At 36.7% G+C, this 17269-nt stretch overlaps 1 protein-coding gene across 1 annotated transcript in view; it reads right to left on the reverse strand.

Moving 5' to 3' along the window:
- The window catches only part of myo1g (myosin IG), a 52086-nt gene that overhangs the window by 15879 nt on the left and 18938 nt on the right, over positions 1-17269 (reverse strand). Inside the window, exons 14-21 of the mRNA XM_081377124.1 lie at positions 16570-16702; positions 14665-14831; positions 12725-12932; positions 10416-10639; positions 10191-10335; positions 8036-8140; positions 5522-5635; positions 2064-2221 (exon numbers count right to left, since the gene is read on the reverse strand). Coding sequence (XP_081233250.1) covers positions 2064-2221; positions 5522-5635; positions 8036-8140; positions 10191-10335; positions 10416-10639; positions 12725-12932; positions 14665-14831; positions 16570-16702 — 1254 coding nt within the window. The remainder of the gene's footprint in view (positions 1-2063; positions 2222-5521; positions 5636-8035; positions 8141-10190; positions 10336-10415; positions 10640-12724; positions 12933-14664; positions 14832-16569; positions 16703-17269) is intronic.

The following is a 17269-nucleotide window of genomic DNA, read 5'->3' on the forward strand; positions in this document are numbered from 1 at the left end:
TGTAAGTTATCTTACCTCATACTGTAACTGAGTAGTGAAAAACAAGTAGTATGTAATAAAATATGTCAAAATCATAATGTGTATTAAATGCAATTTTCTGGTTTTGGAAGTAAAATCTATGAATTGTCATAATTTACTGTGAAAGGATACTCCCAGAAGTCCCTGAGTGACATCACATGAATATATATTATTTTAAAAACAGAATGTACATTAGGGTGTTTTGTGTTACATTTTCTGTTGTTTAGTGAATGTTTCTTGCATTATTTTAGTGTTTCTATAAACGATAAAATTAACAGGATATTTTTACTGTGAAGACACAATGTCAATGATCTTGGGTCTTTTTAAACATATGCACTTAACCTCTAATTATTCGTATAATATTCCTACTTTTTATCTGGTTATATATTGGGTTAGGACTATGCTAGTTTGGAGGAATGTTGTTTCCTACTTGGAAAATTATGGTTACTTTCTATTTAGGGCTGGCGAAGGTTATTTTTACATCTGTTCAACAGAAACCTCACATATGCTTTAAATGAAGATAAGTCCATCTTGTCTTCTTTTTTGTGCTTAACATTCTCCTTATCCTTATGACGTTTATGAAAATGGAAAAATCCAACATATTTTATAAAGCAATGGAAGTTGTACTGGGTGCTGCATCTCCGCTGTGGTCTTGGCGAGTGGGGATAGAGTGAAACGCACGTGTGCGCATGGTCATCTGTTCTCCCACCCACCCCCACGCACACATGCTCACACACTATTTGCCTTCCTCCACACTTCCACAGGCCCCTCTGACGTCTCCTTTTGATGATGTCGTAAAGGGGGCATGACCCCATGCATTGACTCGCAGATGGCAGCACAATGGGTTTAAAGCAGACGTGCAGGAGCAGTGATTGCAGACACCCAGTGACTTACACACCAGCCACACACACACACACACACACACACACTTGAATATGTGATTTACGGGGATTTACTCTCCATAGGCGTAATGGTCTGTATACTGTACATTCTATTCCCCTACACTAACCCTACCCTACTCCTTAACACATCACAAAAAACTCTCAGCATTTTTTGAATTTCAATAAACACCATTTAGTATGGTTTTGTTTTTTTAAGCCATTTGGTTCACGAGGACACAGGAAGTGTCCTCATAAACCATGTTTACGTTTGTTCAGCACCAGCAATATAGCAAATCTTGTCCGCCAATAAATTCTGGTAAAATAATTCATTCTGGGAGTTGTCATGATTAAAATATTTTCAGGATTTTTTGATGCATAGAAAGTTGAAAAGAACAGCATTTATTTGAAATAGAAATCTTTATTGTATTTTTTATTATTCATTTAATGCGTCCTTGCTTAAAGGGATAGTTCGGCCAAAAATGATATTTAACCCATGATTTACTCACCCTCAAGCCGTTCGAGATGCATATGTCAATCTTTTTTCAGACGAACACATTTTCAGTTATTGATGGATGGATGCCGGCGTATGACGTAGGACGTAGCGTAAGAAGCGTTGTGACGTAGAATGAAGTATAGCTAAATCAAACGCTACGTCCAAGTCATACGCCGGCATCCATCTCCCGTGAATGCGCGTCGACCGTTGCCGGAAGCGAGACATTTTCATTTTATAAATCTTAATTTTCTTGTGTTTTTTCTATTTGCATGATTAATTTGCATTGAGCTCTCTCGGCCACAATTTTCAGCAAATGTTGAATGCAAATGTTTAAAGATTTCATGTGGTTTAACCATCAAGTAAAATATATTCCTTACACCTTGAATATTTGTGTACGAGTATGCATACCTTAATCAATTTTTATAATATTACAATTACATTATATACAAATCAAGGTAAAAAAAATAAATAAATAAATAAAATAAATAAAAATATACGGTTATACGGTTTATACGGGTTCTTTACAAAAATTGTGATGTGACAGCATGTGATTTGGCCCTGTTTAAATCCTGAACACTAAGAATAAGCAATAGTTATAGTGATGCTCGCAGAAAGACTTGCACATCACTTGCAAACTGTGCAAGGTGGAGATTACTGACATGGACTCTTACCTTTTAAAGTGGTCTGTAAGGGCGCCCACCAACTCCCCTACGCGGTCTTGATTTGGGTTCAGTTGACCCCTCTGCAAATGCACCAGAATGTCATCCTGAGAGGAAGTATGAAGCGCCACCATCTGGTCACTGCCACTTGTTACGCTCACACTAACCACCTGTGGGTTTGAAGAGAGTGTAAAACAGCAATACAAACACATGAAACCATGTTAACATGTTCCATAGCATGCGTTGGTGCACAATTAAGTCAAAGCATTTGTGTCCAATAAATCCATCTTTCCTGAGTCCAACAGATTAATTTGTCCACCAACTACTGGCATTCAGTCAACCTTTGCCTTTGCAAACCCACAGTAAAAAGCTAAAAAAAAAAAAAAAAAGCTTCCTCTGCTTCAGCACGTGATTGACTCAGTAACCTTGAGAATGAGTAATGTGCTGGAAATAATCCTGAATGAATGACTTGATTGTTTCAATTACTCAAAACGTGTGACCAATTGAAGTTGTGCGTCAGAAAACTGTGTGTGTGCCTGGCTGGTACGCATGACTCTGAGAATAGAAACAGTCCTGGGGATGCTGTTTGAATGTTCGAGAGCATGAATATACAATAGTATTTATGAATAATTTGAAAAAGCTTTCATTTTTATATTTTCTGTTTTCATTTCTTTTATCATTTTTATTACTTTTTTTGTGTGTGTGTGTGCACTGGGTTCATTAAAGGCTAGTGTGTGTTTCTAAGTGTGCAAAAACATGAGTGGTTATGAACAGCAGTAGGTGCGTCACCGCTGTGCCTGAAAGGAAGAGAGTGATCAGGCAGCGTTAAGCCTCTTTACTGCCACTCGGATGAACACACAGTAGCACACACAAACATGTGCGTACAGTACACACACAAACACACTAACACAGGTTTAATCACTTTGTGCCCTGTGGTACATGCAGCAGACCTTGCTGTCTGAGATTTTGAGAAATAAGGGTGGGCCAGGAAACACTGCACTGTGTTCAAGTCAAACAGACACACACACACACACAGAATATAACAGATTACCGTAAGATGTGTAAAAACACCATAAGATGTGTAAAGGCCCATTCACACCAAAGATGAAAACTCTAACGATAACTTTTGACTATATCGTTTCATTATTATTCTATGAGAATTCTTATTCAATGAGAATAGGAGTCCATACCACAACTATAGCGATAATGACACAGAGGAACAATATCGCTGGAATCACCTTCAGAATGTTTTTTTTTTTCCAGCTGATGAACGATAAAAATATTGACAGCCAATCAGAATTTAAGTAAACAGAAGCATTTAAAGTGACAGATGACAGGCTTATAATAAACAGAGCGTTATTGTTCATTGGTGTAGATGCTTATTTATCATTATAGTTATTACTGTAAGTGTGCACAGGCCGTAAGGTTGCCCTGTCTGTGTCTGCTGCTCTAGAATATCATCTGACACAATCAGCCCCTGTGCTGTGCAGAGTCCTTGTGCGTGCGTCAGTCTATGGTGAAATGAGATTAAAACCACAATGTACTGGGCTGTCACAAAACAATATCCTTGTCTGGGACTGCATGAACCCATCCAGTGTGGTCTGGCCTGACCGGAGAGGGTTGGAAAAGTTCACCGCACTTGGATGGTGACCCATTAAGTGAAGGGCTGCCGGCAAGGCTGTGAGATTATAATAGAGTAAATCTCATAAAGCCTGTCAGGACATGTGCATTATATTGCAGTCCAAAATCAAAAGAAAGAAATATATTTTGTTTAACAAAACTGAAGCCTATTTTTAGGCCGCAAAGATTTCTTTTGGATCGTGACATTATTTTCATGACAATTAAGCACACTCTTTTCCATAGTCTCATTATTTAAATTGTATTTAAATTATTTAAATTGAATTACTTATTAAAGCATTTATACATCGTGGTAGCATTAGGGTTATTATTGCTAAATGAAAAACATTTTCATTTATAAAATAAATGTTAACTGAAATAAAATGAAATCAAAAATGATCATACATCAAACAAAAAAGTGAAAAATCCAGACACATATTAAAGTAAAGAGAATTTGGGGGATAAATGTGTTCATTAGTCATAAAAATAATGTAACAATTATTATTATTATTATTATTATTAACCTTTATTTAAAGGTATAGCGGAGGATCTTTCCGAATTTTAGATAAGACCCGCCCTCTCCACTTTTTGAAAAGTTTGATTGATTAACCAGAATGATTGACAATTAGGAGGACCAATAGTATAGGTGATCCACCCGGAAGTAAAAAATCCTCCGCTATACCTATAAGCACTAAAGAGTTCTTATTTTCAACGACAGCCTGACAGGAGGATTAAAATCTCCTGAAAGACATACTTACATATAAAAATTTACACACACATATACATTCATTTTAAACATTCACAAGCTGTGATAAAAACACTCCCTAATAGTTTTTTAAATGCAGTGAAATAAATGACTCCAATTTCAATTACTAGCGAAAGCAAAAGCAGAGCAGAAATATCTTGCAGATATTTGGGTAATAGACCTAAAAGGACTTTATAAATAAAAATACACCAGTGTATTTCCCGTCTACTCCCATAACAATCTTAATGCTCCTTAAAATAAACTTTACTTTCTTTATGCAAAATATAATTTCTTTGATTTTTAGAATTTGGTGTGAAATGTGATTCATGTTGTTGTCTACACACGTTTTTGAGTACACAAAAGGCTATTTTGACTCAATATTTTTTTTTCTGGTGTTGATCTGGTATCTTTTGAATATTCAAATCTGTAAATATCACAATAACAGCTGTGACGTGAAAATGGTGTGTTAAAGAGTATGTGTGCATAATTGGCATGATTTAGTATTATATGCAGCTCTTGCTGAACTGCCCAATTGCTTCTCTCTATCTCTCTGAGACGTCTGGCCCTGCTTCCGTTAGAGACGTGTAAAACATACCGATATGGATAAAATAGCAGGTTTAATGTGTGTGTGTGTGAGTGTCTGTGAGTCTATGCTAAGGGGAGCTTAGACTGCAGTGCTGCAGTGTGTGACCAAATCCCTCTCTCACTATATTGCATCTGAGAACGTAGACAGAATGTAGGTCAGACACCTCACACACAGACTGTTCTGGTCCCTGAATTCACTCAGACGCAGCCAGAAGTTTGCGAATGACCCTGTTAAGCCATCTGACATCATATCCGGTCATATGAAGTATTAGTGCTGTCATCTAATAAGAGAGACCAGTTGGTAGATGTAAACAAAAATCCAAAGAGAAAACGTGACTGCAGCAGACAGATGCATTGACCCACATTGCACGGTTGCATAAAAAAAAAAAAAAACCCAGACAATTATAGATACCAAGACGTGTCTGCTTTCTTTTGAGGGCTTCGTTTAAGTCTTTGCTGTTATATTATATGCATTTCTGCATGCATGTAGAAGTGTAGGTGACCATGTGTGTGAAATACTTACTGAATCAAGAGATATTCGTTTTTGCACTTTGAAGTGTTTTTTGGGCTCCAGTCTGTAAATATGCTTGTCAGTGATGAGTAGAGCTCTGTCCTTTGTGTTGTTGAACCAGTTGAGCTGAAGAAAAGAGAGAGCAGGAGAGAGAAAAAGCAGAAATGGGGTAAACTGTCTGCCTCTGTCTGAGCTTGACTACAATAATAACTTTATTCAGGGCTTAATGAAATTCATGAAATTCAACCTTTGCATTAGCACTGTTGATAGGTTTATGTACTGCTCTACTATTGTACTGCATGTTCCTGCCTTTAAAAATAGCCTGTGAAATTGGGTTGGTGGTGTGGTTGAGTCTCGCTGGGAAGGAAAGATAAACTGGACCAATGACAGCAAAACCCATAGCTGCAGCGCTATGATAGAGTGTATTTTACAGTCTTTGCTTAAAGGTGCTCTAAGCGATGTTGGGAGATGTCACTTCTTGTTGACGTTCGAAGTATTGTCAAACAAAACGGAGGCTAGCTCGACCCTCCCTCCTCCTCATCCCGTCCCCTGCCCCTCCCTTCCGTGCTTCCTGAAACAGGCTTTTCCGATGTAAATTCGGGACTTTGCGTGTTCCTTCTCTTTTTCCCTCTTCTTTGCGGTTTCTTTGGTCGTGTGTCGGCCATATAAAAATTCAAGAGAATATAATTCTAACGTTTGTCGTTGTCTAGGACATCTCTCCTCTAGCCAACTTCCCTCTTCATGCTTCTCTCTCCTCCACTCCCCACACACTCCCCTTCATGTGCACGCGCACTAACCCCCCAACCCCCACCACCAAATCATTCTTGTTGTCGGTTATTGGCTGGAACACTGTTATGTTTCGTGGTCCAGGCTGGGCCAGTTTGTTTTTGTTGCCGTTTGTGGAGCCTGGGGTGTTTGTAGAGACCGCATTTTTTTACAGTGTGTTCAGGGAACAGGCAGCTAGCGGATAGTGAGGAGATGTTTGTGACAAAAAATGTTTCAGCCTAAAAAACGCTTCAGCCTAAAAAACGCATGATATTGCTTAGAGCACCTTTAAGGCATTAAAACATTGAGAACTCTGCTGTGCTTGTGCTGTCCCACGTTGCTCTACGGTCAAAGCAGCTCAGGTGTGAGAAAATGAGAAAGTGAATGACACTTGGTGACTTGGAGAAAGACTTTTCATGTCCAAGAATATTTTTGCCATGTTTACCCTATATGTGACCCTGGATCACAAAACCAGTCATAAGTCTCTCGGGCATATTTGTGGCAATAGCCAACAATACATTGTATGGGTCAAAATTATCGATTTTTCTTTTATGCCAAAAATCATTAGGATATTAAGTAAAGATCATGTTCCACGAAGAGATTTTGTAAATTTCCTAACGTAAATATATAAAACATTTATTTTTGTGAGTGCATGCAGCACAATCGCTAACATAAATGGACAACTTTAAAGGCAATTTTCTCAATGTTTTGATTTTTTTGTAACCTCAGATTCCAGATTTTCAAATAGTTGTATCTCGACAAAATATTGTCCTATCCTAACAAACCATACATCAATGGAAAGCTTATTTATTCAGATTTTAGTTGATGTATGAATCTCAATTTAAAAAAATTGACCCATGTGACATGGTTTTGTGGTCCAGAGTCACATATAATACGGTAAACTTGTTCAATAACGGTTACTTTTTTGTTACTTTTTATTTGTATTATTGTTTTTCTTGTTGATAGTACTTATTTACTCTATTCACACTTATATTTTACTTTTTTAATATCATTTTTTACTCCTTTGTAACCATTGTTATTTTATTTGCAAATATTGCTTGTATTCCATTGACACTGCTGTTACTTTAATTGATTTGCTAATATATATTGTTTACCCCATTTGCACTATTGTTATTTTATTTTATTTGATAATACTGGCCTGTTGTAATTTTACTTTATTTATTATTATAATTATTATGACATTATTATATGCCTACTACATTATTACAATATTATAATTATTTTAATATTGTTTGTTTATTCCATTCACACTATTTTTATTTTATTTTATTTGCTAATTTGCTTGTTTACTCCATTCACACTATTGTTATTTTTATTATTTAATTTAGCTTGTTTACTCCATTTGCGCTATTGTAATTTTACTTTATTTGTTAATATTGCTTGTTTACTCTGGTTATTTTAGGTTATTTTATTTAAATTCTTAATGCCATTGTTTACTCCTTTAGCACTATTGTTATTTTACATTATTTCTCAATTTAACTGTTTTCTCAAAGTTATTTGATTGTATTTTCTAATATTGTTTGTTCACTCTGTTAATAACACTATTGTTAATTATTTTATTAGTTAATAAAATATATATTAGTTATTAATTAATATTAGTTAGCTTTTTTTTTTTTTGCACTGTTGTTTTTTAAAAGCGCATTATTACTTTTACGCACTATTCTCTGCAAATGCTTTGACAATACAAATGCACAGTTTTTGTCATTTAATAACAGTGAAATATAATTTTAAAAAGCCTACCATCCTGACAGAGCATGAAAAGAGGACCTGGGCGTATTGGTCTTTGTTCTTCAGCTCTTTAGTGATGCGCACAAAGTTGGTGCTTGTCAAGGGAGAGTCCTTTGCCTGCAATGGAGAGACACGTTGGATTTATGACAACATGAGAAGCTTAGTCACACAAGCAACACAAACAACATGCACACTTATGCTTCCATGGTTTCCTTGATGACAATTCAAATCAATCCATGACGGATTTAAAAACAGTCATCATCGTCACCAGCCCACTCGACTAATGCGTCAAACAGATATGACACCTTATCTGCAACAACAGATTCTCAACTGTGCTTCATGAATAAGCTTTTGACTCATTTAGATGATCTGAAAACTTCAAAGGTCTTTGAAAGCTCATCTGTCATAGCCGATATACACTGTGGTGACAGGAGCGAGCATTCAGCATGCATCTTTTGAGCTTTAAAAATATGTTATGAAATACAGAAATCACAATTAATCTCTTGCTGCAGAGGAAAAATTCCACAGAATTCCTAAAAAAAAAGAAAAAAAAGAATTTTTCTTTATTTAACACAAGCTCAAGGACTCACTCTCTTCATTTCACTCCAATGGAGGAAGAATTAGATGAACCTCCAGGGCTCTTGACTTTATTTCAAGATATATTTTTTTGCTTGTCCTTGAGCACACACACACACACACACACACACACACACACACACACACACACACACACACACACACACACACACACACACACACACACACACACACACACACACAAAAAGGATTTGGTAAAAAAGAAAAAAGAAAATTGGTAACAACACTTTACAATAAGGTCTCATTTTGCTCATTTTACAATTACTGCTTATTAATAGTAAGGTAGTTGTTAAGTTTAGGAATTGGGTAGGATTGGGATGTAGAATATTGTTATGCAGAATAAGGCATTAACGTGTGCTTTAAAAGTACTAATAAACAGCCAATATCCAAGTAATATGCTAATAAGTGACTATTTTAAAAATTACTATTTTAAAAAACCTTTTATAAATGCTGAAATTAACATTAACTAGGATTAGTAACTGCCGTAGAAGTATTGTGCATTGTTAGTTCATGTTAACTAATGTAAAGTGCATAATTCAGTGATCTTTAGTGATCTAAAGGGAGGGCTCTTCTCTTGCTTTCTGTTTATTGTCCATCCACAATCTGAACACAATCTTCTGATATGTACACTACAAAGTTTCTGGATTGACAGCCGCATTTAAATGCGCGATCAAATCAGAAACTGTGAAGATTGACAGTGATAACCAACAATAACCTCATAGCCACGATTGAAAATCTTGGCCATGATTTGACTAAAGTAAAGCGAGTGGATGCAAACAGTAGTTGAGATCTGTTGACCAGCTGTTTTGGTGTCACCAACAGTCATATGCATGGTGTCCACTGTTTATTTACACACAACAAAAAGAGACTTGTTTGAACAAAATTATGACTGAACCATAAAGTGGTGCTTAACGATGATGGGCTTAATGTTTTATGTCTCCTACAGCCTTAATGTCATGATGCTCATGCAGGCTTTAAATAAGAATCCCAGGATAAAAAAAAAGGCCTCAAAAGAAGAATGTATTCCCTGGACTTATCAATTATTTCTCTTGGTTTAGGTAAATTGTGGTCACATCGTGATTTGGTGCCAAATCTTGGCCATGAATTAACTAAATTAAAACGAGGTAAACTAATAACTTCTTTTTTTTTTTTTGGCATGCCGTGTGTGGCTCTGTAAAATACCACAATAATGAACATTAAAAATAGCTAAAAAATTGTTTATGTGAATTTAAAAAGTAAAAATTTCAGCGAAAATAAATTGACAAATTACATGAATTTACAAGTTTCGGTCAACGGGAGCAAACAGATTTTCTTCATATTTGAATATACATGAACACGAATTAGATTTTTAGCAAATAACAACATCAGTCTGTTTCTCACAGAAAGCTATACATTTTCATTTGTGGGTGAACTATTCCTTTAAGATTGTCAAAGATTCCTGGAGTCAATGGATTTACTGTACCACTGGGCTTAAGGCTTAATTAAACTGAAAACTTTAATAAGCTTAATCGATGTAAAAATCTAATGTAAAAGTGAAGGTTCTAAATGAGTAGCCTAATGAAAAACTCACATTGGCCAAGTAGTCTCTCTCCCAGGCACGGCTGTATCCCCAGTCCACTCTCTCCCCGCTCAGGGCTGACAGAGCAGCTACTTTAGCCCTCACCTCCGCCATGTCAGATGGGGGGATGTTTTTGATCAGCTGCCTTGCCCACCATCTAAGAGACAGGCAGTGAAAGCATGAGAGGAAGGCCGAACAATAAAGAAAAAGACATGAAGATGGAAGCCAAGGTAATACCGGTGGTAGAGGTGTTGTGTGATTCTGTGGAACTGCACCAGGGCCGCAGGTGGTGCCGGCCACTCTACACTCTTCCCATAGTCGGCCATGTTTCGAACATTGGCGAAACGTCTCTCCACTTCCCAGAAGTGAGCCTTCACCTTATAGCATTTATAATATGCCATTATGGTATAGATCGCCCTAATTTTCCTACAGCGCATACGTGCTAATGCACCTCTCCATACCTGCAGTTGACACAAAAGACACAAATACAGGTTGAATATGAGGGAAACCCTTTGAAGACACCAAACACTGTAAACTGTGATGTGACTACAACAATATAGACAAAAATATAAACAATATAAAGAGCACCTATTATGCAAAATTCGAACATAAATGTGTTGTCAGTGTGTACACAACCCTATAATGGTAAAAATCCACCCACTCTTCTTCTTTTAATCCCCATAAATCATAAGTAGTGTCTCAGAACAAGCCGTTTGCAGATGCAGCTTTTGTGACATCACAAATGCTTAGGCCCCGCCCACGACTGCTGACGGACTCTGCCCTATTAGCATAGACCCCGCCATGAGTATCTTCTCGCCAGTGCATTTAACAAGTAAGAAAAGTATTCTTATTAAAGCTATAAAAGTTTAATACTTGCAGGACGTGCCGTCTGACAGCCGGCTTTCTGTGCGCATACTTTGAATGTGTGCGCTCGGAAAACCATATATCAGAAGTTTAGACTGATATGGCTTTAAAACGCATACAGATAAAAATAATTCATGATGACGAAGAACTGCAATGTGACTTGAGTGTGACCACGATAAAGAGGACAATCAAAACCAAACAGATTTTTGGCAGAGTATCTGAGGCACGAGCTATAAAGGCTCCGACTTCTGGCAAGCGTGGTGGGGAGCAGCAGCTCATCTGCATTTAAAGATACATGTACGAAAACAGCATGTTTTTACTCAAAAATGGGCATTAACAACATTGTATAATAAAAGATCTGTGGGGTATTTTGAGCTGACATCTGAGACTTATATTGCATCCTGTAAAAGGGCCATAATAGGTCCTCTTTAATGGATCCTTGCAGAATTAAAGTAATAATTTCTTTAAAAAAATTAAATAAATAAACATACATGAATAAGGCAATCCCAGAATGCAGCTAAGAGAAAATGTTCATGCAAGGTGGCAGATGGTGTTGAGGGAATTGCTTATAATATAATTTACATACTTGCATATATAAATATTAAATATGAACATTTTGGATGTAATATTTTTTTTGTACTGTAAAAAAAATAAATGGGGAAAAAAGAATGCGAATTGGGTGGGAAAGTATTTCAGTGTGACATATAACACAAATGACAACTATAATAGATAGAGTGAAGTTTTCTAGATGCAATGAGATGCATGCAAGGGTGAGAGAGAAAGAAGAGAGGATTAATTTCTTCATTCAGGTAATTTCCTCACACTACATAGTCAGTGAATGATGGAATGATTTAGTGAGCGAGCGAGTGAGTGACAGAGGGTCAGGTGGACAGAATCATGCCAGCTGCTGGGTCTTCTCATCTGCTGTGCCGTACTGAGTTTCCCTGCTGAGTTTTGACTCTAGTTTAAGTCAGGCAGCATTAAGTGGGACAGAAGTTAAATCAGGACAACTTGCACTGCAGATAAATAATTGAATGCAACTAGAATAATCCACCAATCACAAACATTATCACAATTACTGTTTTCAGACAGCCTACACAATGGATGAATGAGTGGGAAATAGAAATAATTAACTAGAAATAATGAGCATACCTATATTTACGTCCATTTCCTCGTATGAGCACAGTCTAATCATTCAAAGCAGATTTAAAATAATAGGAACATACATATAGATACTGGTTAAAAATGTTTAGATAAACATTGTTTTACATATACAGATACATTTTTATTTACATCTGCTTTGAAAAATGAGAATGGATAAATAATAAAACATGTAGACGAGAATGCAAATATAGATTTATGTTCCGCAAGTTCAAAACAGGTTATAAAGACTGACTGAAGTGGAGTTGCAGAGGGATCTACCGTCTAGGTGTTATGATCCCACTGTGCTTTCTTGTCACCTCTGAACACGTACATGAAAAAGTGAGCAAGTCAAAAATGATTAAGTGAGACAGCTAGAGAGCAAGAAAACAAAGAAATGAAAGAGGAGAAGGAAGAGAAAGACAGGAAGCAGAAGAGGTAAAGCCTCAGGAACAACAATAAACAATACTGATAGACAGAAACCTAAAGTGCCCTAGGAAATTGACAGATAGAGAGAGAAAAGTGAAAAGAGTGTCTGTCACCTTCTGTAAGAACAGCACTAAAATGGGGATGAGCGCGGCTCTCTCTTGCTCCAGGGTGAAGAGCGTGCGAGGCGTTCTCACGAATAGCTTGGTGTGGCCATACGCTACATCATCCTCAAAGCCGTGTTGGTTCACAATGGCCTCCACAGCCTCCTGATCAGTGCTCATCAGGTGATTGGGCCACGTGTACTCACAGGTCATCTTGTACCTGAGCATAAAGATGCAGTCAAAATTTACTAAGAAAGAATTGCTGATGTCATTTATTTGCACTTTAAGCATTTTGGACTGCAGGTGCCTAGTGAATATGATGCCGTTTACACTGAAATTACACATGCTATGAGGCACCACTGTTAAAGGATTAGTTCACTTTTAAAAAAACTTTTGCTGATAATTTACTCACCCCCATGTCATCCAAGATGTCCATGTCTTTCTTTCTTCAGTCGAAAAGAAATTAAGGTTTTTGATGAAAACATTCCAGGATTTTTCCACATATAATGGACTTGAATGGGACCCAAACGGTTCAAGGTCCAAACGACAGTTTCAGTGCAGCTTCAAAGGGCTTTAAACGATACCAGACGATGAATAAGGGTCTTATCTAGCGAAACGATCGGTCATTTCAAAAATAAATAAAAAAGTTTAAGTTTTATAAGCACAAATGCTCGCCTTGCTCTGTTCTCTGATGCGCGTTCGTGACGTCATGTAATACGCAAAAATCCTGAAAAAAATCCAAAAAATACGAAAAATCCTGGAATGTTTTCATCAAAAACCTTAATTTCTTTTCGACTGAAGAATGAAAGACATGGACATCTTGGATGACATGGGGGTGAGTAAATTATCAGCAAAAGTTTTTTTTAAAGGTGAACTAATCCTTTAAGTGAATCTTTATAGAACTATTAATTTAATTAAGTTCACCAAACAGACCAGCACTAAATTAGCATTTAGCTTTATTATTTTAGTACATCAGGGTAAACTAAATTAAAATGAGAAATGCTGATTTGAAACTAGCTGAAATAAAAAATAGTTTACTTTTCCCCCCAGTTAAATGTTTAGTACTGTATGTACGGAGCCCCACACATGACATGCGGGAAAATCTATTTCTTTAATACATTTTTATTTCAGTTTTATTATTTTAGTACATCAAGTTTAACTAAATTAAAGTGAGAAATAAAAAATAGTTTAAGTTTTTTATTTTATTTCATTTAATGTTTAGTATTTACAGAGCCCAGCACATGTGTATTGTGGTCACAAATTAACAATTCGTTCAAACGACTTACTAATACATCAGCACGTTTTACTAATTGGTTCCCTTGTTAAAAGTAAATCGTGCACATGATATAATAATTTGTTTCCTTTATTTACTAAATTATGGCCAGGTTATACAAATTAATTCCCTTTTAAATCAAAATGAGGGAGCAAATTAGTTCAATCTGGCCATGATTTTCTAAAACAAAGGAACAATTTATTAAATCATGGGAACGAACTTTCAATTTGTGGCCACGATTTACTAAAACATAGGATTCTTAATTCCTGGCTACGAGATATATGTATTTTTGTCTGCATGTTATGTGCGGGGCACCATAAGTATTTTATTTCAAGCAACAAAAAAGTTTTTTTTAAAACTATAATTACCCTGGTATAAAAAAATACTTTCATAAACTGAAAATTCTGTTCTTGAAACAATTTAATTTTTAAAGGCCACTTAAAAAAGCTCTGAATTATAAATAATTTTATTTAATTGTATTACCAATCAGTAAAATAAAAGTTTGAAAAAAAAAAAAAACAGCTTTGTCATAACAGCAGAAATATCAGAAATATCTTATCCTAAATGGGAGTCTTTGAATATTGTCTTGGACAATATGGGACCTTGGGATCAAAAAGGTTGAGGTTTTCAGCACTAGTGAAGTTTAGTTCATTGAAGAGTAGTACATGTGACTTCTCACCTCTGCAGAAAGCGTGCATAAGGCTGTCTGTAGGCAAATCCAGCTCGGCGAACACGGACATTCTCCAGCAGTCCCAGGTACGCCACTTGGTGCTGGCAGCGTCCGTCATCAAACAACAAGGAGGACTTCACCTCATTTGGCTTTATACAGCGCACATAGTAGGGCTCCTGTAAGACCAATTTCATTTAGTTTCGATTGCAGAAATTGCTAAATTAAAGCATTTACCAAAAGTCTCAAAGGTGAACTGGTGAAATTGAACTGCCGCTGACTAATAAGTTAGCTTAGTGGCCAAAAAAGATTTAATAAAGGCAATTTGAACGCTTATGATTATGGTTTGACGTTGACAGTGGCTCTAATTATAACAGAAAGCCAACTGCAGCAATAATATAAAGTATCATTATGTAAAGCACCACAATTTGCTGTGTGAAGAAAGAAGAATGAATCAAATGGACCTTTTCTCGCTGACCTTTCCTGGAAGCATAAAGCTCACTTCATCAAGACTGCAGAGTGTTACAGTGATTACGTCAATTCTCAGAACTGAGAGTTTTCCATGAGTTGAGAGCAACATCGTTCCCTTTCTTTACCCAATGAGCTTTCACATAACAGCCTAGATCTACCTATCCATCCATCCATCCATCCATCCATCCATCCATCCATCCATCCATCCATCCATCCATCCATCCATCCATCCATCCATCCATCCATCCATCCATCCATCCCTCCCTCCCTCCCTCCCTCCCTCCATCCATCCATCCGAGAGATTCTTAGAGTAGGTAACTTGAAATGTCTTTCATGATGACTACATCAACTGACTGCATTGAGCACAAAGTAATCTTAAGGTTCAAATCAGGCAGAAACAGCTCTGTAAGGTAACAAATGCACAATTTTTTTTATTTTACAGTGTAGAGAGCATTTGAAGACAGGATGGATGGGGTGAACGGTCAGATGAGGTACAGGTGTCCCCACAGGACCAGAGGGAGGGCAGCCAGTCCTTTAATGTGACCTAAAAAAACAGAAGCTGCCCCGAGTGCAGTCCCACTTTACCACGCAAGCACACGTGTATACACACACACGTGCAGCATGGCAGAGAAGAGGAGATGAGATTAGAGGAGAGGAGAGACGAGGAGAGGAGAGCCATCCAAACTAAAGCAGGATTTAGCAGGTGTTCCTCTGCTGTTAACTAACTGTTTTTATCAAATACAGACCGTCTCCATTAGAAAGATTGCATTTTTCAACACTTCTACATAAGAGATTACCTGAGCTATTCTGAAAGACCCCTATTTTATCTTTTCACAGCAAAGAGTATTAAATGGTAGTTGTGTAGATTAAGTCTAGATTAAATTCATGCTTATTTCTACATAAACAAATGCTATTGCAGACATAATGTACCACAATGGGCCCCTATCTACACCAATTTGTGATTAGATTTTAAAACTACAAACACAATGTTCTCAGATGAAATCCTAAAATAAGAATGTGCATAAAAAATAATTGCCTTGGATTATGATAAAAAAGATGAATGAAAAGGGTTAAGTGGAATCTAAATACAGTGACCTCAAAAAGATTTTTTTTACTTGTAAAAAAAAGATGAATGCTTTTGCAATATATAATAATTATCAAACCAAGAAGCTTTTTTTTAAAGGAAACACACCTTTCTGAACTTCATACAGCCATTAAAATACTCTGAGATTAGTTGCTTATAAGTCTGTGTAATAATGGCTCAGAAAGTGAAATTAGTTTGGAGAAAAGCTCCAGTTTTCTCCATTTGTGTGCAGATGCCACCTGGTTTGACATTTGATTGAATGCAATGACATTTATACATTTAAGTGTGGCTTAAGTGTCCAAATTCTTTATTTTTTTTCCCATTGGGGTCACTGTATGACATTTGCAGTAGTCATTTCTTACCTTACAGGCCAATTTGTCCACTAGAGCAATAATAGAGTTTTTGAAGAGTGTAGCTGCAGTTAGAGGCCGTTTGGTCACCTCTGTGATACTCATTTTCCCATCAGGCCACATTTCTTTGAGGACGGGGTCAGAACTACAAAAACAGGTTTAGAAAAGAGGGAGATAAATAATGTGATAAAGTGGAGAAAAGAAGCAAGAGCATGCTAGTAAAAAAGAAATTAGAACAAACCAGAAAAGGAATATAAAAAATAATATTAAAACAAGTGCCCTACTTTAACAAGTCCTTGAACACACAGTCTTTATGCATTATTTTAAAGAAATCGTTCACCATAAAATGAGCATTTTATCATCATTAAAGGGGGGGTGAATTACTGTTTCATGCATACTGAGTTTTTTACACTGTTAAAGAGTTGGATTCCCATGCTAAACATGGTCAAAGTTTCAAAAGTTAAGTTTTACGTTTGAAGGAGTATTTTTGTTCCAAAAATTGTCCTTCCGGTTTGTCACAAGTTTCGGAAAGTTTTTTTCGAGTATGGCTCTGTCTGACGTAAGAGAGGGCGGAATTTCCTTATATGGGTCCTAAGGGCACTTCTCCGGTAAGATCGCGGGCGCACGCGCACTTGTAAAACAGAGCAAGAGAGTGAAAGCAGTTCGCCATCAAAGCGCCCTGCCCGGCTTTTGGGAAGTCAATGTCACCAAA

This window comes from Scardinius erythrophthalmus, assembly GCF_964197995.2.
Source record: "Scardinius erythrophthalmus genome assembly, chromosome: 10".
Lineage (NCBI taxonomy): Eukaryota > Metazoa > Chordata > Actinopteri > Cypriniformes > Leuciscidae > Scardinius > Scardinius erythrophthalmus.